Source organism: Leptonychotes weddellii, chromosome 8 (genome assembly GCF_054177405.1).
Source record: "Leptonychotes weddellii isolate Sample4059 chromosome 8, ASM5417740v2, whole genome shotgun sequence".
Taxonomy (NCBI): domain Eukaryota; kingdom Metazoa; phylum Chordata; class Mammalia; order Carnivora; family Phocidae; genus Leptonychotes; species Leptonychotes weddellii.
In genome coordinates this window covers 687,918-712,127 of record NC_138376.1, presented here as the reverse complement: position 1 = coordinate 712,127, position 24,210 = coordinate 687,918, and the positions used below count along the sequence as shown (strand labels likewise).

Sequence of the window (24,210 nt, the reverse complement as noted above, 5' to 3'; positions counted from 1 at the left end):
GCTGGTTCTCACGGGAATGGCCTGGAGAACAGACGGGTTTCCTCCCTCTGGACATGAGGTGTAGGGTGGCGTTTGCGCTGGGACTTGGGAAATGTGCCCTCCTAGGAGGGCAGTCCTGGCCATGAAGGACAAGGTGGGTGGGAAAGAGCCAAGCAGGTCAGCATGGCAGTGATGTGAGGAGTTTGCAAAGGGGGTAGGGACTGTGCCTTTTATTTCGGGGTTTCTAGGGGATAGGGACTGTGTCTTTTATTATGGGGTTAGCGTTGTGCCTAGAAAATAATGACGTGCTCGGTAGTTTATCGAATGACAGACAAACCCGTAAAAACCCAGAGAAAGTTTGAATCCAGTCCAAGGAGCAGTTGAAACCCTCTTTTTGGTAAGGGAGATGTGTTGAACATGGTCCGAATGGTGCTTTAGGAAATATTAATGCAGTGATGATAGAGTGGCCTGTGGGGCAGGGATACCACATAGAACATTATTGTAGTTTTGAATGTCCATGGGAATAGGGAATAAAAGGGAGGGAATGGCTGCAAGAGGTGTTTTGGAAGAAGGATTGACTGGACTCCGAATGACTGTGTAGAGAGGCTGGTTTTTGTTTTGTTTTTTAAAGATTATTTATTTATTTGACAGAGAGGGAACACAAGCAGGGGGAGAGGGAGTGGGAGAAGCAGGCTTCCCGCAAAGCAGGGAGCCCGATGTGGGGCTCAATCCCAGGACCCTGAGATCATGACCTGAGCCGAAGGCAGATGCTTAACACCTGAGCCACCCAGGCAGCTGAGAAGCAGGTTTTAAGCCTGAATGCATGGGGGATGGTGGTGATGCCAAGGGAAATGGGGAGAACAGTGAGTACAGCTTTGACAGGACTCTGGTTTCAGCTTGGGATGTGTTGAAATTACGACCCAGGAGAAGCTGGAAGGCATCCTACTGGCATTTCAAGATGTGAGTCAGGAATGTGAAGGCGAGTTGGAGTCAGCCAGAGATTTGCATATTCTTGGAATAGAGGTATACTGAAATTGGGATTAATGAGATCACAAAAGGAGAGAGTAAGAGAGAGAGAAAAAGAACTTGAAGTATGTGTTTCAATTTTCTATTCTTATATTAAAATAAGTTGAAACCCCAAACTTAGTGCCTTAAAATATCCTCAGCTTATTATTTTTCATGATTCTGTGGGTTGACTAGGCATTTCTACTGGTGGAGTTACTATGGTTGCGATCAGCTGGGAGTTAGGCGCTGCTGGACTTCAGTTGGGGCCCCTGGGTTCCAACCCACAAGACCCAGCATGGCCAGCTTGGGCGTTCTCACAGCACAGCAGGCTCACGGCAGCGTGCCAAGGACTGCTACGCACTTCCTCTTGCAAAGCCATTTCTGCCATGTTCTCTTGGCCAAAGCAAGTCCTAGGTCAGCACAGATTCAAGGAAAGGAGAAATAGACTCCACCTCCTGATGAAAGGAGTGACAAAATCTCATCTTAAGAAATTTTAGGGGACAGGAGACTTTGGAAACAGTCTACCTCCCCTGCATTTGAGGTGGAATATTCTATGGGAAGTACACAGATGAGAGTATGTTTGGCTCTGCCATGGATAAAATTCTCTTCTCTCCAGCTGAAGTAGAGGCTGCTCAAGCATCCTTATTAACCCTGCTTGCCTCACATCCTTAACTTTCCATCCCTTACCTCCTGGCTCAACCCCCTTTGGATTCAAGATAGATTTCTAATTTATCTCACTGGTAACATTGGCAAGCAGGCTCAGTTTCTGAGCATAACTTACAGTGGGGACAAAAATAAAAGTATGTTTCATGGAATTTTGAAGCTCTTGTAACTTACATGTTACAGATCCATTCTCATGCCTCGGATGTGGAAAACCATTTTTGAAGTGTAGACCTGGGCTAAATGAATCTTTTCCTTTAAGCCTTTAAGCCAGCATGGATGAAGCTTTGCCAGGCTGCGCACCTGAAAATGGAGACAGCCTTGTCAAAGTGAAGGAGGAGGACCCCACCTGGGAGCATACGTGGGGGTTATGGGAGAGCAGCCGCCAGGCTCAGGAGCTTTGCCGCCTGCGATTCCGGCAGTTCTGCTACCAGGAGGTAACTGGGCCCCGAGAGGCTCTGGCCCAACTCCAGGCGCTCTGCCGACGCTGGCTGCGGCCCGAGACGCACAGCAAGGAGCAGATCGTGGAGCTGCTGGTGCTGGAGCAGTTCCTGACCATCCTGCCCGAGGAGCTGCAGGCCCGGGTGCGGGAGCGGCCCCCGGAGAGCGGGGAGCAGGCGCTGGCTGTGCTGGAGGATCTACAGAAAGACACAGGAGACCCAGGACAGCAGGTTGGGGAACATTTGTTAATTTTTAACTTTCTATTTTTAAATAATTTATAACTGACAGAAGTATCTGGGAAAGTAGCACAGAGAAGTCCTGTATCCTCTTCACCAGTTGTTAACACTGTACTCTGATGTGCGCCCTCTTGTGCGAGCACTATCCCTCATCCTCTCCGCATATGCATAGGTCTGTGTATCACACACACACACACACACTCATGCTTTGTGTTTTCTTCAACCATTGAGAATTACCTGGGGACACCATACTTCTTTATGTAGGAACACTTCAGTGTTCAAGATGTATTTCTGAAGAACAAGGGCATTCTTTTGTATAACCAGAATACAAAGATCAAGTTTTAGGAAATTAAAATTGTTATGTACTGTTATCTACACAGTAGTCCTTGTTCACATTTTGCCATATCATCCCAGTAGTGTTTTTTTTTTTTTTTTTTTGGCAATTTTATCCTGATCCAGGATATAGTCCAGCATCACACGCTGCATTTAGTTGCCTTTACTTTAGTCTCCTTGAATCTGGAACAGCTGCTTGAATCTGGAATAGTCTTTCTTTGTCTGTCATGATATTGATATTTTTGAAGAGTACTAACCAGTTACTTTATAGAATGCTCATAAATTTGGGTTTGTCTTCTATTTTCTCATGATAGAATGCAGCTTGTGCATTTAGGCTAGAATCCCACAGAAGCTATGTGTTCTCCTTAGTGCATCACATCACGAGGCACACGGTGATGGGTTGTCCCATTACGGATGAGGTTAAGGTGGGGTCTGTCGGATTTCTGTATTATAAAGTTACCATTTTCCCCCTTGTAATTAATAAGTAATCCTTAGGAGAGGTTTTGAGATCACGTATATACCCTGTTCCTCGTTAAAGTTCCATCCAGTAGTGTAAGCATCCATCTGGGTTTGTTCTGTTTTCTTTCTGGGCAGAGATTCTGTGTCTGCCTTGTCTCTTGTTTGCCATGATAACCCCAGCATGTAGAACAAAGTCTCTCAGTACATGTGCAGTCCTTGTTTACCACATGGATGAGTGTCTCTGTGTTGCTCATTTGTCTTACTCGTTGCTTCTTTAAAAGACAACATGGGGGCCATCTGGTGTTCTGGGAGATGTCCCTAACTGCTGTTCAGTCTGGTTCCCACCAGACTTTTCAAAGTGAATCTTTTGTCCTCAGGCTTCTGTCTATACTCAGGGACAGGACATGTACCCACTGGTGACAGAATATCAAGGAGCCTCTTTGGAGTGTCAGAGCCTCCAGCTCCTGCCCAGGGTAACCACCTTGAAGTGTGAACCTCCAGAGCTCTGCCAAGGGAACCCCCAAGAAGTGAGTGGTGAGTGCCGGTGGGTGTTCAGCGTGGACGTTGGCAGCAGACACTGACAGTTGCTTTTGTATCTGTGTCCTCCACTTTTTATATTTTGTTTTTTCTTTGTCTCACCCTGTATCTAAGCAAGCTTCTAAGGACATTTGGAATTATAAAATGTTGGAATCCTAAGATCTTCTTGTCCAGTACCCTTCCCAGTAGTTGGGAAACCAAAATTCAAGTTGTTTAATGACTTGTGCAGGGCCGACAGCGGCAGAGCAACATCTGGAATTCAAGTCACCTGACCTCCTGACCAGAGGTGTCTCTGCTACATACCTCCGCTCTACACCTCTAATTCGATACTTGTGGGTGTTTTAAATATTTACGTGGCAGCTTTCCACAAACTTACCTTTTCCCCGTAGTAACATTTTCTTCAGTATCTTCCCCGCCTCTAATCTTGCGTCATTTTAAATGCAGCTTTGGGCTTAAGCAGGTTCTCTGTGTTTTCCATTTGGAATGCAGTCTCCTGTGTGCAGGGCTCCCCCACTTTCCATCTTCAGGCTTCACCTCCAGGTAAACCACCCCAGCTGTTGGTTATTGTTTAGCTCTGTGCAGGCCTCTGGCAATAGGGTAAGCCGTGCAGAGAATACAAAGTTTACAGTCTGCAGATGGATTGAGAACAGAAAAAGTACACAGAAAGTTCAAAGAGGAGACCTCAGAACTCCACAGTGCAGTGTTTTTTAACCTCTGGTGAGGGGTGCTACTAGTTTTTCCCCAGAAGTTGTTGAAAACTTGACTCTCCTCCCTGGAAATTGCAGGTACATGCAAAATTATGCATACGATTTCAGAGGGTACATGATTTACCCCAGTCATGGTTACCAATCACCACGTTGCTAATCTTTGAATACTGATATTTTGACAGTAAGTGTAGAATAAATAGTTCATGTAATAAAATCATCAGAGAGAGATGAAATGTATAGGGCTCATATTACTTATGGTGTTTACCATATCATGTAGCATAAATAGGCCTTGATATTTCCCTACTTACATGGCTGATGGTTCTATCATATTTCTTCAGCTATGAAAAACAAGCATTACATAAAGCCCCAGAATGGTTTGTTTATGTGAAGAAGTTGAGAGATGGTAGAGAGCCCCATAGTGGGTAGACACTCCTACTTACCTAGAAGACAATGAACATTCATCTGCTGAAAGCGATTTCATTTTGCCTGGAGATGGGAGAGGGGTAATGAATGGAGGTGGGCAGTTGTCAGAATGGTGATCATAATTGACCAAAAGATAGCAGTGGTCGTAGGATATGAGATTGTTTCATGTAAGTAAATGCTTAAAAGTTGCCTGAGATGGCTTATAGAACCAGACCCCGGGGCACTCTGGGCAGGGTGGTGGCCTCCGATGGTTTCCCGCATCCCCACAGGGAGGCACCACCGCTGTGGTGTGTGTGACTGGGATGACAATGCTCTCTGGGCCGTCAGGAAGCATGCCTTGGCATTTTCAAGTGCTTTTTAAAATATATATATCCTTTTAGCTCCTCCTGAATATTCTAGAGACTCTAGCTAAAGGCCTGCCTACCAGTTATAATCCCAGCACATTTCTCCAGGTTACCTGAGACCACATGAACTGAAGACCAATTTCCAGGCTCTTGGCATCCCTTCTTCCTGTGCTGGTATTTTCAAGGGATAGTAAGTCAACCAGCATGGCAAAAGGGTAGGTAGGGTTTCTTTAACGAGAATGTGGGGAAGAATGGGGAGATCACGTGGAAATATCTTGCAGGGTTGTTGAAGTTTGGACTCCCATTAAAAAGTTGGGTGCTGGGGCATCTGGGTGGCTCAGTCAGTTGAGTTTCTGCCTTTGGCTCAGGTCATGATCTCAGGGTCCTGGAATCGAGCCCCACATCGGGCTCCCTGCTCAGCGGGAAGCCTGCTTCTCTCTCTCCCTCTGCCCCTCCCCCTGCTCATGCTTTCTCAAATAGATAAATCTTAAAAAAATAAAATAAAATTCTCTCTTTATGATGACTTTTTGCCATTTTATTTACTATGTGTCTTGGTGTGGACCTCCTTAGGTTGATCTTTTGCCTCCTGTATAAGATTTTATTTGAGAGAGCAAGAGGGAGGGAGTATGAGCTGGGGGAAGGAGCTAGGGGAGAGGGAGAAGCAGACTCCCTGCTGAGCAAGAAGCCCAGTGCAGGGCTCCATTCCAGGACCCTTGGGGTCATGACCTGAGCCAAAGGCAGAGGCTTAACCAACTGAGCCACCCAGGTGCCCCAAGAGGCTGTTTTTGATTTGTTTCCTTTTTCCTTTGTTTTTTAAATTCCACATATGAGTGAAATGATATGGTACTTGTCTTTCTCTGAATTATTTCACTTAGCATTATACTAATCTAAAGATCCTTCCATGTTGTTGCAGATGGCAAGATTTCATTCTTTTTTATGGCTGAGTAATATTCCGTTGTAGAAACATACCACATCTTTTTTATCCATTCATCTGTGGATGGACACTTTGACTGCTTCCATAACTTGGTTACTATAAATAATGCTGCTTAAATGTAATGGTGCCTATATCCTTTTGAATTAGTGTTTTCATATTCTTTGGGTAAATATGCAGTAGTGTGATTCCTGGATTATAGAGTAGGTCTGTTTTTAATTTTTTGAGGAACCTCCATACTGTTTTCCACAGTGGCTGCACCAGATTGCATTCCCACCAACAGTGCAGAAAGGTTACTTTTTTTTCCTATCCTCACCAGCACTTGTTTCTTGAGTTTTGGATTTTAGCCATTCAGACAGGTGTGAGGTAGTATCTCATAGTTTTGATTTGCATTTACCTGATGATGAGTGATGTTGAGCATTTTTTCATGTATCTGTTTGCCATCTGTATGTCGTCTTTGGAGAAATGTCAGTTTGTGTCTTCTGCCCATTTTTTAATTGGATTATTTTGTTGGTGTTGAGTTGTGTAAGTTTTTTATATATTTTGGATATGTCATTTGCAAATACCTTCTATTCAGTAGTTTTTCTTTTAGTTTTGTTGATTGTATCCTTTACTGTGCAGAAGCTTTTTATTTTGATGAAGTCCCAAAAGTTTATTTTTGCTTTTGTTTCCCCTTGCCTCTGGAGACATATAAAAAAATGTTACGGACGATGTCAGAGACATTACTGCCTGTGCTTTTGTCTAGGATTTTTGTGTTTCATGTCAGAAAGTGTTGCGTTTCCTTCTTCTATATGTGGCTGTCCAATTCTCCCAGCACCATTTGTGAAGAGACTGCCTTTTTCCCACTGCATAGTCTACCTACTTTGTCGAAAATTAATTGACCATAAAATCGTGGGTTTATTTCTGGGATCTCTAGTCTGTTCTGGTGACTTATGTGTGTATTTTTGTGCCAGTACCATACTGTTTTAATTAATACAGTTATGGAGTATAGCTTGAAATCTGAGATTGTGACACCCCCAGTTTTGTTCTTTTAAAGCTTGCTTTGGTTATTTGGGAACTTTTGTGGTTCCATACAAATTTTAGGATTATTTGTCCTAGTTCTGTGAAAAATACTGTTGGTACTTTGATAGGGATTGCATTAATCTGTAGATTTCTTTGTCTGGTAAGGATATTTTAACAATAATTCTTCTCCCACTACATGAGGATGAGTATCTTTCTGATTGTGTCACTGTCAATTTCTTTCACCCATGTTTGATAGTTTTCGGAGTACAGGTCTTTCACCTCCTTGGTTAAGTTTGTTCCCAGGATTTCATTATTTTTGGTGCAGTTGTAAATAGGACTGTTTTATTAATTTCTCTTTCTGCTACTTCATTATAAATGTATGTATAGAAATGCAGCGGACCACTGCACCTTGTGACCTTACTGACTTCATATATCAGTTCTCATAGGTTTCTGGCGGTCTTTAGAGTTTCCTCTATATAGTATCATGTCATCTGCAAATAGTTTTCCTTCTTCCATACCAATTTGGATGCCTTTTATTTCTTTTTCTGTTCTGATTGCTGTGGCAAATACTTCTAGTACTATGTTGAATAAAAGTGGTGAGAGTAGAAATTCATGTCTTGTTTCTGATCCTAGGGGAAAAGCTCTAAGGTTTTCACCATTGACTGTGATGTTGGCTTTGACTTTTTCATATATGGCCTTTATTAGGGTGAGGTATGTCGCCTCTAAACCTTCTTGAGGGTTTGTATCATGAACGAATGTTGTACTTTGTCAAGTATTTTTTCTGCATTTATTGAAATGATCATGACTTCAGTCTTTCTGAATTTGTAAGACTTGTTTTGTGGCCCAATATGTGATCCATTCTGGAGAATGTTTTGTGTGCACTTGAATGTATTTTGCTGTGTTAGTATGAAATGTTCTGATTATATCTGTTAGATCCATCTGGTCCAGTGTCATTCAAAGCCACTGTTTCTTTGTTGATGTTCTGTTTGGATGATCTGTCCATCGATGTACGTGGGATGTTAAAGTCCCCTATTACTATCGTATTACTATTAATTAGTTTCTTAATGTTTGTTATAATTATTTTAAATATCTGGGTGCTCCCATATTGGGTACATAAATATTTACAAATGGTATGTCGTATTGTTGGATTGTTCCTTTTATTATTATGTAATATCCTTCTTTGTCTCGTTTCAATCTTTGTTTTCAAGTATATTTTGTCTGATAGAAGTGTTGCTACCCACTTTTCTTTTCACTTCCATTTGCATGATAACTGCTTTTCCATCTCTTCACTTTCCATATGCATGTGACTTAGGGCTGAAGTCTCTTGTAGGCAGCATATAGATGGGTCTTGCTTTTTTATCCATTCCATCACTCTGTGTTTTGATTGGAGAGTTTATTCCTTTTACAATCAGTTTATTGATAGGTATGTAGCTAGAGCCATTTGGTTACTTTTTTTTTTTAAAGTTCTTTTCTGCTCCCTTGCTTTCTTCTCTCATGGTTTGTTGAGTTTCTTTAGTGAGATATTTGAATTCCTTTCTTTGTTTTTTGCATATTACTGGTTTTTGATTTGTGGTTACCTTTAGGTTTGTATATAACATCTGCATATAGCAGTCTATATTAAGTTGATGGTTGCTTATGTTTAAACCCATTCTTTACTCCTCGCCCCCGCCACGTTTTTGGTATATGGTTTCATACTTTACATCCTTTTATTTTGTGAATTCCTTGGTTGACTTTTATAGATACACTTAATTTTACTCCTTATGTCCTTCCTGCTTTTCTTACTCCTGAGTGTGGTCTTTGCTTTCCACTCAAAGAATCCCCTTTAACATACCATGCTACTCCCTTTTGGCTTGTATAGTTTCTGCTGAAATATCAGCTGATAGCCTTATGGGGTTTTTCTTTCTATGTAATGGTTTTCCTTTTGCTGCTTTTAAAATTCTCTCTTCATCATGAATTTTTGCCATTTTAATTACTATGTATCTTTTTTTTTAAGATTTTATTTATTTATGAGAGCAAGAGAGAGCATGGGCCAGGGGGAAGGGTAAAGGGAAAAGCAGACTCCCCACTGAGCAGGGAGCCTGATGCGGGATTCGATCCCAGGACCCTGAGATCATGACCAGAGCTGAGGGCAGACGCTTAACTGACTGAGCCACCCATTACCATGTGTCTTGGTGTGGATCTCCTTGGGTTGATTTTATTGGGGGTTCTCTGTGCCTCCTGGATTTGGATTCCCGTTTCCTTCTCCAGATTGGGGAGATTTTCAGGTGTTACTTATTTAAAGAAATTTTCTGCCCTCTTCTCTCTCTCCTCACATTCTGGGATACCTCTGATGTCCGTGTTATTATGCTTGATCTATTTTATTTATTACTTTGTTCTTTCTGTTCAGCTTGATTACTTTCCATTCCTCTATCCTACAGGTCACTGATCCATTTTTCTGCTTCCTCTCCTCTACTATTTATTCCCTTTGGTGTATTTCTTTTTAATTCTTTTTTTTTTAAGATTTTATTTATTTGCGAGAGAGAGAATGAGAGAGCATGAGAGGGAGGAGGGTCAGAGGGAGGAGCAGACTCCCTGCTGAGCAGGGAGCCCGAAGTGGGACTCGACCCCGGGACTCCAGGATCATGACCTGAGCCGAAGGCAGTCGCTTAACCAACTGAGCCACCCAGGCGCCCCCCTTTGGTGTATTTTTAATTTGTTTTTCATCTCTGGTTCTTTTTAGGTTTCTTGTCTCTTTAAGGGTCTCACCGAGATCTTCCACTCTATTCTCAAGTCCAGTGATTAGCTTTATGATCACTACTTTAAATTCTATCAGGCATATTACTTAACTGTTTCATTTAGCCGTCTTGCAGTTTTGTCTTGTTCTTTCATTTGGGACGTATTCCTGTCTCCTCATTTTGTCTCTGTGTCTATTTCTGTGTTAGGAAGGTCAGCTATGTCTCCTGCTCTTGGAAGTAGTGGCCTTATGAAGAGTTCCAGGAGTGCCTGCAGTGCAGTGTTCCCTGTTCATCAGAACATGGTGCTTCACTGGGGGTCTCTATGTTGTGTGTGCCCTAGGGTTGTGGGTGAGCTGCGTTTGCCTTCAGTGTCGTCCTTTGCAGTGGCTCTCTCTGCCTGTTGTAGCCTGTGTTTGGTCCCTGTGTTAGCCGGCCAGTCTGGGGCTGCCTGGGGCTTGAGTTGAGGCAGTTCGGGTGTTTGCCAAAGATGCAGTGGCACCAAATTGCAGGGTGCTCTCCCTGTGTTGTCCCCCAAGCAGCTTGTGTTGGCAGGTGGAGCTGCCGTCAGACCAGATGTCTGCCCCCAGTCTCCTGCTGGGGCCACATCAGACTGGTGTGTGTTGTTCCCTTACCGTCTCCCTGGGGCAGGATTCACTTGGGAGTGGTGCTGGCCCCTGGTGGGGTTGCTTGCACACTGCCAGGTGTGTGGCCCAGGCTTGGATAGGCTCTGGCTAATGGTGCACGGGAGGGGGCAGGGTCATGGTGTTAGCAGCTTCTGGGTAGGTTGGCTGTGGGGGGTGGCCTGGAGCCCCCCTTTAGAAAACTCCTGCAACAGGCTGGATACGGGAGTCCCCTGAGTGTGTGGACGTGGCATGTGGTGTGGGCCGTGCAGGTCCACGGCAGGAGGAGACTGCAGCTGCCCAGAACTCCATAGGCGGTGGGGATGGATGGGGTGTGGCTGTAGGAGAAGGGGGGCGGGGGGGTGAGGCTTGCTGTTACCATTTTGGGTGGTGTGTGCTGCACTACCCTGACTCCCACACGTCTGTGGATCTAGGCTGGGCTGAAGCAGAGGAAAGCAGAGCCTGCCAGCGCTTTTGTTCTTGAAGTCTCCCAACGATTCCTGTCCCTCTAGCATCGCTCTGAGAGTAGTAAGCAAATCTCCCTCCCATTTACCCCAGGCAGTTCTCAGACTGCGCTTGTGTGCTGTATCCCAGTGGGGCTGCTTGCGGTGCGGTCTCTTTAAGGGCGGGGACTCCTTTTCCTCTTGCCCTCCCTTCTCAGAGCCCAGCAGGCTGATCTTTAAAGTTCCAGCTTAAGCACTGCCGACTGTATGAAATTTGGCTGTTCTGGTTTTCAAAGCTGGAGGTTATGGGATTCATCCCTCCCCCCCTGCCCCCACCCCCGCAGGCTCCCCGGTGTGGGGGGGGTCTGTTTCTCTCCCCTCTCCCTCCCTCCTGCAGACAGTCCTGAGGGTCAGTTTGCCTCCTGGCTTGCACCTCCAGCTTCCTGTCTTCTTTGATGTGGCCTCTTCTCTACATTTAGCTTGTGGAGAGTCTGTTCTGCCAGTCTTTGGGTCATTTTCTGGGTTCTTTACACTGAAGGGGGTTATTATCTAGTTGTATCCATGGGACCAGGTGAGCTTAGAGCCCACCCAGTCCACCATCTTCCCTGGATGGCTCTTGACTTTTGTTTTTGCACTTAGCTCTGATCCCCCTGAATCTGCAAGGATAAATGGAGAGGAGGATCTGCACTTGGGATTATTTGGAGTTGGAAACAATTTTTTTAAGCAGCAGCATGGTACCCGGCACTGTGCAATCATCCTTCCTGTTTTGATCATTGTGGGTCCTTTTAGAATCAGCAGCTTCCAGCATGGCGGATTACCAGCATCTACCGCCTGCACAACATGGCTTCTCTGTGTGTGTGTGTGGGGGGGTACATTTCGCAGAGCGCCCCCCCCCCCCCCACTGCATCGACACATAGCCGCAGCCACTTTCTGCTCCTGTTCCCTCGGTTCTCTTCCGCTTTCCTGTCTCCCCTTGCCGGGTACCTCTACTCTGCTCAAGTTTCCCTTTAGCACTAGCTTCTTCCTCCTGTTTATTTTCATCTGTGACTTTAAAATTTGCTTTACGTGAAAGTGCATCACTATTAAGCACTTGAAGAGTTCGCAAGCACTCAGTCGTGCGGGTGGGAGGCCCTACAGTTTTAGAACTAGGATTCCGGACAGAATGGGGACAGTTGTGGTGTTCCATCTCAGACAGTGTTTCATGCACATCACAGGCTGTGCAGGCTGCCCTTCCCCCCCCAGAGGGCACTGCTTCCGGCTGTCGTGGCTCATGCGGGACTCTGGTCTCCTCCCCCGACAGGGCCTGCTCCCCGGGGACCAGCTAGAGGCAAGGACGCAGCCGGGTCCCAGGTGAGGAGGGTGCCCGGCTCATGGGAATGTGGGTGGCAGCCCTCTTTCCAGCCACCTCCTCCTTGCCCTTCACCTGGGGGAGCTTTTCAAGCAGCTCTGCCCTCTGCCTCCACCTTGGAACAGGTGTCAGGCCACGGATGCCTCCTGCCGGGGGCGTGTGAATGACGTGCTGTTGCCTATTCTATGCCGTGTTTAGCCACATGTCAAGTATGAGAGGGAAGGGCCAGTTAGACCCTTGCGTTCAGAAAATGCCTCCACTCTTAGCTTTGGGGGCTTCTGCCTTGTCTCCCCTACCTGGCCTCCGGGATTCTTCCTTTCTATTCTTGGTGTCCTTGCACAGACCTAACATTTATGATGGTAACGTTCATTCTGTGTATCCAGTGCAAAACTTCATATCACCACAAATGGACCTTTTTTTTCCTTAATCTCTCAGTGGTTCACTCATTTTCCTAGTCATTTAGTTAAAAAATAATTAAGTCTTCCATTAAGTCCTGTGTTGCTGAATCAGTTTTCTCAAAACATGGTCCTTGTGGAGTCCTGTCTTCACTTGGTCCTTTTTTGTGACTTCTAATTAGTTCTTAATTTTGTGAAACTCAGTGCCTTCTATTCTTAACAAATACTTTATCTTTATGAAAATAATTGTATAGAAAATAAAAATCACCTGTACATGTTTTTAAATCAATATAGTTGATAATGTGGGTGGAACTGTGTCCCCCTGAAAGATATATTGCAGCCCCAACACTGCAGGTACCTGTCTGTAGGTGTGATGAAGGTAAGATGAGGTCATTCTGGATGTGGGGGGGGCCCCAGATCTGGTGAGTGGTGTCCTTAGGAGAGGGCCGTGTGAAGGCAGACATTGGGGTGACACATCTACAAGCCGGAGGACACGGATTCCTGCCAACCGCCAGTGGCCAGTGGGGCAGCAAGGACGATCCCCCCGAAACCTTGAGAGAGAGCACGGCCCTGCCGAGGGGCTGCACTACTGCTCTACGGGGGGGGGGGTGTCCACGCCCTTCACAACGGGACCCCCCCTCCCATCCTTACCACAGGGAAGACTACGAAGCTGTCTTTTGCCTTTGCAGACATCGGTGAAGACTGAGGAAGAAGCTGCCCAGGCCCTTGTGGCAGAGCAGCGGCTACCTCGGAGTCTGGCTCCCGGGGGCCCCTCTGGGGACTTCACTCAGGGGAAGGTTACAAAAGTCCATCTGATGGGTGAGGGCAGCCTCTGGCGGGTCCCGCGTCTGGGCGCACCGTGTCCCATAACTCTGACTTGGCCCTTGGGAGCCGACATTCCCTGCGTGCCATCGCCCTCCCTTCCCTTCTCTGTCCTCTGCTTGCAGGCTTGTCTCAGCCCTTACCATTTCGCATCCCTCCCCATCACATTATCTTCTTCGGTCACTAATCACTCAGCTTATTGATTCTTGTTATCTTCTCTGCTCATCCCTCCACATTCCCTGAATCCCTCACGGCTCCTTTGCTTCCATTTTCTTCCCTATAAAGGGTTCCATGTAATTGTCATGTTCAGACATCTCTTTGTGTCTGGAAGCCCCACACACTCCTCTGCCTGAACCCTTCTTTATCTCAGAGACGTTCTCTTCACACTCTGAGAAGACTATTATCCACATATTATTTTCTTTAAATACAGAGCTTGGTAGACTCTCTCCCCAGCTAACTGACCTTTCGTGTATTATCTTCCCACACTGTGCCAGACTTTGTAGGACCGCTGTGACAGGACTTCTGGGACACCTGATGATTGTTAATTTGAAAATCCCGTTCCCAGGGCGCCTGGCTGGCTTAGTCAGTAGAGCAGGTGACTCTCGATTTCGGGGTTGTGATTCTGAGCCCCACGTTGGGCGTAGAGCTCACTGAAAAAGAAAATCCTGAGGCGCCTGGGTGGCTCAGTCGTTGAGCGTCTGCCTTCGGCTCAGGTCATGATCCCGGGGTCCTGGGATCGAGTCCCACATCGGGCTCCCTGCTCAGCGGGAAGCCTGCTTCTCTCCTTCCCACTCCCCCTGCTTGTGTTCCCTCTCTTGCTGTCTCTCTCTCTCTGTTGAAAAATAAATAAAATCTTTAAAAAAAAAAAAAAAGAAAATCCTGTTCCCTGCTCTGGAGATTTTTTCTTCTTTCTCAGTTCAGGCAACAGATGACATTTAAATTATTGTATTATTTTAGCTGAAGAAGTTGTAACTAAAGATGGATTATTTAATGCAAAGAAAGAAACTTCTCAAGAAGTGGAGCACGGTGCTGAGGCCCCAGGAATACCCGACAGGTGAGTGTCCATGGTTGTACGTGGGACAGATCCTGCAGCTGTCGGAACAGATTGGAATGGAACCAGAGAAACCAACTGGTCTGGAGCTGCTTCCCTGGGATCATGTAGGAAAGTAACTCTCACTTCTGTAATCACAGGAGGTCCCATGCCACGGTGACCTACCGTTATCCACATTACACAAAACCTTCAGTCGGTGCACAGGTGCCCCAAGAATCCTATCCTGACTGTTTACCTTGCCTGGTCACCCTTCCCTGAGCGCCCTTAGGTCTTTGAGGAGCTACAGATAAGCCAGAAAAGGCGGAGAATTTAGACGAGAGTGAGGCCCGTCATGGCAGTGAAGAAAGACCTAGCATTAGGAAAGTAGCTGATGGCGCAGATATTCAAGATAGTAGTAGGGGGCGCCTGGGTGGCTCAGTTGGTTAAGCGACTGCCTTCGGCTCAGGTCATGATCCTGGAGTCCCGGGATCGAGTCCCACATCAGGCTCACTGCTCAGCAGGGAGTCTGCTTCTCCCTCTGACCCTCCTCCCTCTCATGCTCTCTGTCTCTCATTCTCTCTCTCTTAAATAAATAAATAAAATCTTAAAAAAAAAAAAAAGATAGTAGTAGGTACTTAGTAAGTGCTGGTTGTGGGAATGAATGAATGAACATGGAGCACAGATACTCCTAAAGCAGGACAAGAGGGACCCAGTCAGAGGCAGAGTGTTAGGTTTGGGTGAGGCAGTTAACTCCTCGGAGGTGAGAAAAAGAGGAGAAAGGAAACAGTGTGGGATAATTAGCCTGGCACGCAGGGCAGCAGTGGGGACATTTGTTCAGGGCGGGGAATCGGAGCTAAATCTTAGTGAAAACGGAAATGTCTTGAAGCTTAAGAAAAGTGAAATTTTTCATAAAGCCCAGAGGCCTGAGCCAGGCTCCCACTAAAATAACATTTTATGAAATCATTGTACCAGCACAATAGGAATCTGGTGGTGTGCCTGTCAGGGACATTTAACGTTAGTGCCCGGAAACCTGACTCCCCGTGTCTTCATCCCCCCACAGCCCCCGCCAGCCACACAGTTTCTTCACCTCCTTTTCCCACTACTCACTCCCCTTTCCTTCTTCCACCATTTTGGGCCATGATGCATGTCCATTATCAATATCTGTGTGTAAAATACGCACTTTTGCTTTATGTGAATGCTTTAAATTATTTAAAGAGTATTATATTACCACTCAGCATCATGTTTTAAGACCTGTCCGTATTTCTGAGTACTCACAGCTGCCACCTAGTATCTGCAGGGCACACCTCTCACGGCCCGCCTATCACTTCCCCAGCAGTGGTCACCCAGTTGCCTGCAGGCCCCCTCAGGAGGAACAGTGCTATGGAGAGCAGCCTCTACGCCACGCCCCTTGTGTGAGAACTTCTCTGAGACAAATAGCTAGGAACAGAATTGCTGAGTCCTAGGATGTGTTTTTACTAAATTTATGCTAAATGGACTTCTGAAAACAATGCACCAGGTTCATACTCGCCAGCATGTGTCCTTATCCGGTTCTCCTAGTCAAGGATCCGGGGCTGCTTTATCCACCCAGGCCCACAGGATGGTCCCTGCAGCTCTACCCATGTTCATTCCTGGTTCCAAGAACACAGACGTTTTCCCCTATTTCTAACTGGCTGAAATGGCCTCCGAGGACCACGTCCGGCCGTAAGAGACGCTGGGGAAACTGAGTATCTAGAAAGGGCAATGGGATTGTTAGGACTGGCTTAGACCAGTTCGTGGCCTTTACCAGGACATGCAGCTGCCTCCAGGAGAACTGGCTTTCTGACGAGCTAACAGAAGAGGCACGGGTGCTGGCGGGAAAGTCACAGTCTGCCACTCTCCCTGAGCAGATGATTAGGGAAACTTTCTCAGGGTGTCACAGGCCACGATGAACTAGACAGAGGTGTGGGTCAAGAATCAGTGATGAACCGATGGGAGAGGCCGAGAGAGAGTTGTGTTGAAAAGACTATTTTCTAGGCACGTTTTTGTAAGTTCCAGCTTTCAAACGGTTTTTCCTTTGTTCCACCCATTCAGGAAGCCTCTTGTCCCTCTTACGCAGACAGCCCACCGTCCGTAGGTGCCATGAGGGCACAGCGCAGGGGCAGAGCTGCAGTGCAGAGGGCATCTGAGTAAGACTCAGGGACCAGGCGGGAGTTTGCTGGCTGCACAGGAGGTGGAAAGGAGAGAGGCAGAGAAGTGAATATGCCAGCACCCGGAGGGGACTGGAGGACTAGGAGAGGAGTCACAGAAGGTAGACTGTGTCAATGAGCAGGCTTCTGCCTGAGGAATTTGGGGTCCTCTCTGGAGTAGGAAAAGAGGCTATGGGATTGAAGCTTTGAGAAGAATGATGAAGATATGAAATGTGGGGAACTGGGAAGACAGGGACGAGGGGGAAGGAGGACTCCAAACAGGGTGGTAACCAGCTGAATCTCGGAGACCAGCACGGTTAGCAGTGACGGTCGCCCTGGTGCTGTGGGCTCTGTGGCGCCGCTCACCCTGGGGAGAGGACTGGAGAAGACCCAACAATGGGCTCCAGCCTGGGCTGAAGTCTGGCCGGCCTGGTGCTACAGAAGGTCACTGGGGCAGGTGGTTGATGATCCTGGCCAGAGAGGGGCTAAGGTGATGGATTGTGGGGTCAGCTGAGTAGGAAGGGAAGTGGAAGCAGGAGGGAAGGGAGGAGTCCGTGAGATGGAACGGCAGGGGCAGAGCCGGCTCGACTGAAAAGATGCAGCACGACGGTAGCATCCGCACCGGGTCCCTGCAGTTGAGAACATTAGGGAGCTCTACGAACGGTAGGGAACGTTGAATGGGCCGTCCGTGCACACTGGAGATACCCAGGATAAATGCTTTACAAGTAACTAAACACATGTAGTATAAATTGTACTCTCTTCAGTGCTTTTCCCCGTTGTGTCCTCTGCAACTAGACTATTTACCAAGGGGACATTAGTGAAATGCAAATTTCTCAAATAAAAAGAAAAGCCTGTGTGTAACACTTTTCATCTTGGTAACTGTAGTTTGCTTCCTTGTAAACCCCATAAAAACCAGTTCAACGGCAGTAAGTTTGAGTTTCTCTTAAGTTTCTCCCCAGAGCAGTGTGTCCAACAGATGAATGTAGAGCTAGGAAAGACTTAATCCTTCCATGTTCAGAAATTCTGAGAGCGGTCTGAGGGAGCCCAGTAAATAACAACCCCTTGCCTTGTCCAAGTTTAAAACCAACTGATGGAGATACAGGAGTAAAACAAATGATTCTTGAAACCTCGGCTTCATTACTGACGGAAGCTTGGCTAGGAAAGGAGCAGGACAGCAGACCTCCCCCTACACAGCCCTGCCTGATACAACTTGGAGCATCTGCCACTTGCTTCTGAAGAGGAGGGAGGTGCTGCACGAAGATGTCCAGGTTCCTTCTTTGAGATTCCACAACTAGTTGTCTTGAGGAGTGAGACCATGCTAGGGAGAGGCCAGAAGTGTTAGGTCCTAGGAGGGAGAAGCCAAAGTCCTAGGAGTGAGGAGCAGGTAATCTCCACACAAGACTACTTAGGTGTCATCAGATTCATGTCATAGTAAGACTAAGGATTTTTATAACCTGTTTTTTTTTTCATTCCTAGAGATTGTGTGCCCCAGCCACCTTGTACTTCTGTCCGTACAGAAAGGACAGTTGCACATTTGAACACTCTGAAGGACCGTCACCCGGGTGACTTGTGGGCCCGAATGCACATCTCATCCTTGGAATATGCTGCTGGAGACATGACCCGAAAAGGGAGAAAAAAGGACAAAGCTCGAGTGAGTGAACTGCTACAAGGCCTTGCATTTTCTGGTGACTCAGAGGTGGAAGAAGATAACAAGCTTGAGGCCCACCATGCTCAAAAAAAGCTAAAGATGTCAAATGTGCCAGAGAAGAACTGGACCAAAAGAGACATTAAACCCAACTTCCCAAGCTGGTCGGCACTGGATTCTGGACTTTTGAATCTCAAGAGTGAGAAGCTGAACCCAGTAGAGCTCTTTGAGTTATTTTTTGATGATGAAATATTCAACATGATTGTCAATGAAACCAATAATTATGCATCTCAGAAAAATGTCAATTTGGAAGTCACAATTCAGGAAATAAGGTGTGTGTTTGGTATCTTGCTTTTGAGTGGATTTGTGAGGCGTCCCAGAAGGGGAATGTATTGGGAAATCTCTGATGCTGATCAGAACCTGGTTAGAGATGCAATTAGAAGGGACAGATTTGAATTGATTTTCTCATACTTACATTTTGCAGATAATAGCCACCTAGATCAAAAAGATAAGTTTACAAAATTGAGGCCTCTCATAAAGCAAATGAATAGAAATTTCCTCCTGTATGCTCCCCTGGAAGAATACTATTATTTTGATAAGACAATGTGTGAATGCTTTGACAGTGACCAATTCTTGAATGGGAAACCTATTAGAATTGGCTATAAAATTTGGTGTGGCACAACCACACAGGGTTATCTGGTGTGGTTTGAGCCCTATCAAGAAGAATCAACAGTGATGGTGGATAAGGATCTAGATCTTGGTTTAGGTGGAAATCTAGTGATGCATTTTGCTGATGTTCTTTTAGAGAGAGGCCAATATCCCTATCACCTGTGTTTTGATAGCTTCTTTACAAGTGTAAAATTGGTGTCAGCCTTGAAGAAAAAAGGAGTGAGGGCAACAGGAACAATTCGTGAGAACAGGACTGATAAATGTCCCCTCATGAATGCAGAACATATGAGAAAAATGAAGAAGGGCTATTTTGATTTCCGAGTCGAAGAAAATGAGGAGATAATTTTGTGTCGTTGGCATGGTGATGACATTATCAGTCTATGCTCCAATGCTGTGGGCATAGAACCAGCCAGTGAGCTAAGTTGTTCTGCCGATGAGGAGGACATCCATCAGATAGCTCAACCATCTATAGTGAAATTGTATGATGAATGCAGGGAAGGTGTAGCTAAAATGGATCAAATCATTTCCAAATACAGGGTGAGAATAAGAAGCAAGAAATGGTACTCCATTTTAGTAAGCTACATAATTGATGTAGCCATGAACAATGCATGGCAGCTACACAGAGCCTGTAACCCAGGTACCTCTCTAGACCTGTTGGATTTTCGGAGATATGTTGCACATTTCTACTTGGAGCACAATGCTAATCTGTCAGATTAAGGCAGATAAAATGAACACAATGCCAATATTAACAAGACAAAAAAATTACAGGTACAAATCAGATTGTACCCTTCCAAAGCAAACCTGATGTATGTAATGGAATTTTAAGTAATATTTTTACTATGTAGAATTTCAAAGACTATTATAACAAGTAATTTTTAAAATTATCTGTAAAAATGTTGAACTTGAGTGCCACCTTTTTCTATGACTAATTTTTGGTGTGAGACGTGAGAAATCATTTGTTAAATTGATTAATTTGTGCCCCGAAAGAATGAAATTGTGCCTCTTTAGTTTTTTGTGGAGATTTTTAAAAATGCCAGCACTGTCATAGTAACCATAGGACGATGCTGAATCTACAGCTGAAAACTGAGGCAGAGCCCATGACATAAGGATGATCTAAGAAAGACCTTAGGTGATAAGAGGCTGACGACCTCAGTGTTGGTATGAAACTGGATCAGATGGTGGGCAGGAGAGAAGGGCCAGGCAGGGGCGCTGGAAGGGAGTACTATAAAGGAGAAATTGGAAGTGAAGTACCTCTGAATACTGAAATGAAAGGTGTATCCTATTGGGACTGTGGGAGTTGGCAGAGGCAGCTAAGAGTAAAGAAAACTGAGGAAATAGGAAGCAAATCGGGTAACAATAGCATCTTCAGGAGAAGAAAGGAAAAGTCAACAGTAGGATGAAGTTGACATAAAGCCCATGGTGAAAAAACTGTATGCCAACAAACTGAACAGCCTAGAAGAAATGGATAAATTCCTAGAAACACATAAACTACCAAAACTGAATCTGGAAGAAATAGAAAACTTGAACAGACCCATAGCCAGCAAAGAAATTGAATCAGTAATCAAAACTCTCCAACAGACAAAAGTCCAGGACCAGATGGCCTCACAGAAGAATTCTACCAAACATTTAAAGAAGAGTTAGTACCGATTCTACTCCAAAATATTCCAAAAAATAGACGAGGAAGGAAAACTTCCAACAAATCATTCTATGATACCAAAGCTAGATAAAGACACCACAAAAAAAGAAAAGGGAACTAGAGGCTACAGCAAAGAAACAGGGATGATTGGGCCTTGTGGCCCCTTATTCACACTAAAGTAGAGGTGATAGAAATAGGAGGACAGCAGTTGCAGGATGGAGCAACATGCACGAGAGCTGGTTCATCTGAGAATACAGGCAGACTGCTTGAGCACTCTCCCAGGCTGTTGACTTCAGAGCAGTCTGTCTGGGACTCGCACCCCCCAAAACAAGCCACCTCTTTTCATTGCCAGATCTCACATAATCTTGGGGCAAATCTCACGAGATCTCAGCCCAAGACCCATGAGCTCTTGGGCCATATCTTGTGGGAACCTGGTAGAAGAGGGAAGTCCCTAGCTAAACCTCCTTTGTGCACGATAAGTAGGTTGTGATGAATACAGATGCAGAAATCCTCAACAAAATAGTAGCAAACTGAATGCAACAGTATTTTTTAAAAAATCATACATTACTATCAAGTGGGCTTAATTTCCCAGATGCAAGGGTGGTTCAGTATTCGCAGAAACAATCAACATGATAGATCAATAAGAGAAAGGATAAAAACCATATGATCATTTCAATAGATACAGAAAAAATATTTGACAAAGTACAATATCCATTCATGATAGAAACCCTCTGCAAGGTAGGTCTAGAGGGAACATATCGCAACATAAGTAAGGCGTAATATGAAAAATCCACAGCCAACACAATACTCAGTGGTGAAAAACATAGCTTTTCTCCTCAGATCAGGAACAAGACAAGGATGTTCACTCTCACCACTGTTATTCAACATAGTACTGGAAGTCCTAGCCACAGAAATTAAACAACATAAAGAAATAAAAGGCATGCTTATCGGTAAGGAGTTAGTAAAACTCTCCCTGTTTGTATATGACAGGATACTATATATAGAAAACCCTAAAGACTCCACCAAAAAAAAATTTTTTTTTAAAGATTATTTATTTGACAGACACAGTGAGAGAGGGAACACAAGCAGGGGGAGTGGGAGGGGGAGAAGCAGGCCTCCTGCAGAGCAGGGAACCTGATGCAGGGATTGATCCCAGGACCCCGGGACCATGACCCAAGCCAAAGGCAGACGCTTAATGACTGAGCCACCCAGGCGCCCCTCCACCAAAAAACTTCTATAACTGATAGATTAATTCATAAGGAAGCAGGATACAAAGGCAATATACAGAAGTCCATTGCATTTCTATACAGTTGTAATGAACTAACAGAAAGAGAAATTAATAAAACAGTCCACCAATTGCTCCAAAAATAATACCTAGGAACAAATTGAACCATGGAGGTGAAAGACCTGTACTCTGAAAATTATACTGATGAAAGAGCTGAAGACAACAAAAATGAAAGGCATCGCATGCTCATGGGTTTGATGAACAAATACTATTAAAATGCCTAGACTATGCAAAGCAACCTACAGATGTAATGCCATTCTTATCAAAATACCAACAGCATTTTTCACAGAACTAGAAAAAAATCCTAAAATTTCCTAAACAAAAGACCCCAAATAGCCAAAGCAATCTTGAAGAAGAACAAAACGGGAGGTATCACAACTGCAGATATCAAGTTATATTACAAAGTAGTAGTAATCAAGGGGACCCTATTCCAACCGGTCCCATGAACTGAGCTGGGTATCTACTAGACCACTCTGAACACCCACGAAATCAGCATGAGATGTAAGAAGATATATCTGGATCTCTACAAACAATATCCCAGGCAGTTGGTTTCGAGGTTTGAAGCGGGGAGCCATGATTCCGTGGACAGATATCGGAAGATAAACGGAAGAGGGAGGGAGACTTCGGGATCCTGCACCTCAGGTGTGCGAAAGCCTCCTGTGCTGGGGACGGGGCACAGGCTTGCAGACCGGTAGCAGTGGGGAAGGGACTTTAGGGCAGCCCCCTGGACTGGAACCTGGAGTGGCAGGGCCATGCGAGTGAACTGGGGGCAGCTGGTGGTTTTAGAAGCACAAAGAGCAGAGATGTGCCCTGACCTGGAGGCAAGAACTGGGAGCACTGCTAAGGGGTGCACAACCCAGGACCCTGCAGTTTATAGCAGCACAGACAGAAACGGAGATAGTGTGGCCTGGAGAGCTCACTGAAGAACAGACTGAGATCTCTGCTTTGAGGCAGAGGATTGGAAACGATCTCTTCTGCTCTCTCGGAAGAGACGTGGAAAGTCACCAGGGAAAGCCGCCAGAGAACAAAAGCCCCAAAAAACCAGTTTTCACTGAGCCCACCCACCCCCCACAGGTGGCAGGGTGACTCTGCCCAAACAGGGCTGCCTGAGTAACAGCGCGGCAGGCCCCTCCCCAGAAGACAGGCTGGGAGAACAAGAGGCCAACGACCCTAAGGTCCCTATAAAACAGGTGTGTCTTGCTTGGGTTGTGGTCAATAATTTGGACTCTGTACATTCCCTCAACCACCCCTCAACAGAATGACTAGGAGGAGGAACCCCCAAATTAGGAAAGACTCAGAGACTGTGACTTCTGCCACAGATTTACAAATGGCTACAGATATAACCAAGATGTCAGAAATGGAATTCAGGCTAGCAATTGTGAAGACAATAGAGAGGATGGAGAAATCGATTAATGGCAACATAGAGTCTTTCTAAGGGCAGAAAAGAAAGATGAACTGGCAGAACTTAAAAATGCTATCAGTAAGGTCCAATCTAATCTAGATAATCTAACAGCTAGGGTAAGCGAGGCAGAAGAACGAATTAGTGATCTAGAAGACCAATTGATAGAAAAGAAGGAAAAAGAGGAGGCCAGGGAAAAACAACTGAAAATTCATGAAAATAGAATCAGAGAAATAAGTGACACCATGAAATGTTCCAATGTCAGAATTATTGGGATCCCTGAGGGGGTGGAGAGAGAGAGTGGACTAGAAGATATATCTGAGCAAATCGCAGTTGAGAACTTCCCTAATCTGGGGAATGAAACATTCGCATCCTAGAGGCAGAGAGGACCCCTCCCAAGATCAAGGACAACAGGCCAACACCCTGGCATGTAATATTAAAACTCGCACATCTTAGGACCAAGGAAACCATCTTAAGAGCAATTAGGGGGAAGAGATTCCTCTGTACAGAGGGAGGAACATCAGAATAACGTCAGACCTATCCACAGAGACCTGGCAAGCCAGAAAGGCCTGGCAAGACATATTCAGGGTACTAAACGAGAAGAACATGCAGCCAAGAATACTTTATCCGGCAAGGCTGTCATTTAGAATGGATGGAGAGATGCAGAGCTTCCATGACCGGCAGAAACTGAAAGAATATGTGACCACTAAGCCAGCCCTGCAAGAAATATTAAGGGCGGGGCTTCTATAAAAGTAGAAAGACCCCAAGAGCGATATAGAAAAGAAATTTACAGGGACAACCTATAAAAACAACGTCTTCACAAGCAACATGAAGACAATAAATTCATATCTTTCAATAATCACTCTCAATGTGAACAGTCTAAATGCTCCCATAAAACGGCACAGGGCTGCAGATTGGATAAAAAGACAGGATCCATCCATATGCTGTGTACAAGAGACTCATTTTGAACCTAAAGATACAT

The 24,210-nt window shown here is 45.3% G+C and overlaps 1 protein-coding gene and 1 long non-coding RNA gene across 6 annotated transcripts in view; one reads left to right on the top strand and one right to left on the bottom strand.

Moving 5' to 3' along the window:
• Positions 1 to 906: 906 nt before the first annotated feature.
• The window catches only part of LOC115942107 (uncharacterized), a 42,391-nt gene continuing 19,087 nt past the window's right edge, over positions 907 to 24,210 (bottom strand). Inside the window, exons 2-3 of one of the 2 annotated variants that reach the window (XR_014147351.1) lie at positions 1,822 to 4,279; positions 907 to 1,007 (exon numbers count right to left, since the gene is read on the bottom strand). This is a non-coding gene — a long non-coding RNA (uncharacterized LOC115942107). The remainder of the gene's footprint in view (positions 1,008 to 1,821; positions 4,280 to 24,210) is intronic. The other variant, XR_014147352.1, reaches the window with a different exon arrangement.
• Positions 1,920 to 19,915, top strand: PGBD1 (piggyBac transposable element derived 1). Of its 4 annotated transcripts, XM_081827351.1 has the most exons (5): positions 1,920 to 2,315; positions 3,491 to 3,640; positions 13,267 to 13,396; positions 14,357 to 14,453; positions 18,071 to 19,915. In XM_081827351.1, exons 1-5 carry the CDS (start codon positions 1,920 to 1,922, stop codon positions 19,623 to 19,625), a joined length of 2,328 nt encoding a protein of 775 aa, XP_081683477.1. In that variant the 3' UTR covers positions 19,626 to 19,915. The 4 variants fall into 4 exon arrangements, 3 of the variants coding, with proteins under 3 accessions (XP_081683477.1, XP_081683478.1, XP_081683479.1); XR_014147324.1 differs by lacking the exon at positions 13,267 to 13,396 and having other exon boundaries at positions 18,071 to 18,210; XM_081827352.1 differs by lacking the exon at positions 13,267 to 13,396 and having other exon boundaries at positions 3,491 to 3,647.

What these genes read in the sequence shown, in the direction of transcription:
- PGBD1 (XM_081827351.1), top strand. Translation starts at nt 1,920, where the DNA reads ATGGATGAAGCTTTGCCAGGCTGCGCACCTGAAAATGGAGACAGCCTT. An exon ending in TACAAAAGTCCATCTGATGG is followed by an intron (nt 13,397 to 14,356) that starts GTGAGGGCAGCC and finishes GTATTATTTTAG; the next exon opens with CTGAAGAAGTTGTAACTAAA. An exon ending in GCCCCAGGAATACCCGACAG is followed by an intron (nt 14,454 to 18,070) that starts GTGAGTGTCCAT and finishes TTTCATTCCTAG; the next exon opens with AGATTGTGTGCCCCAGCCAC.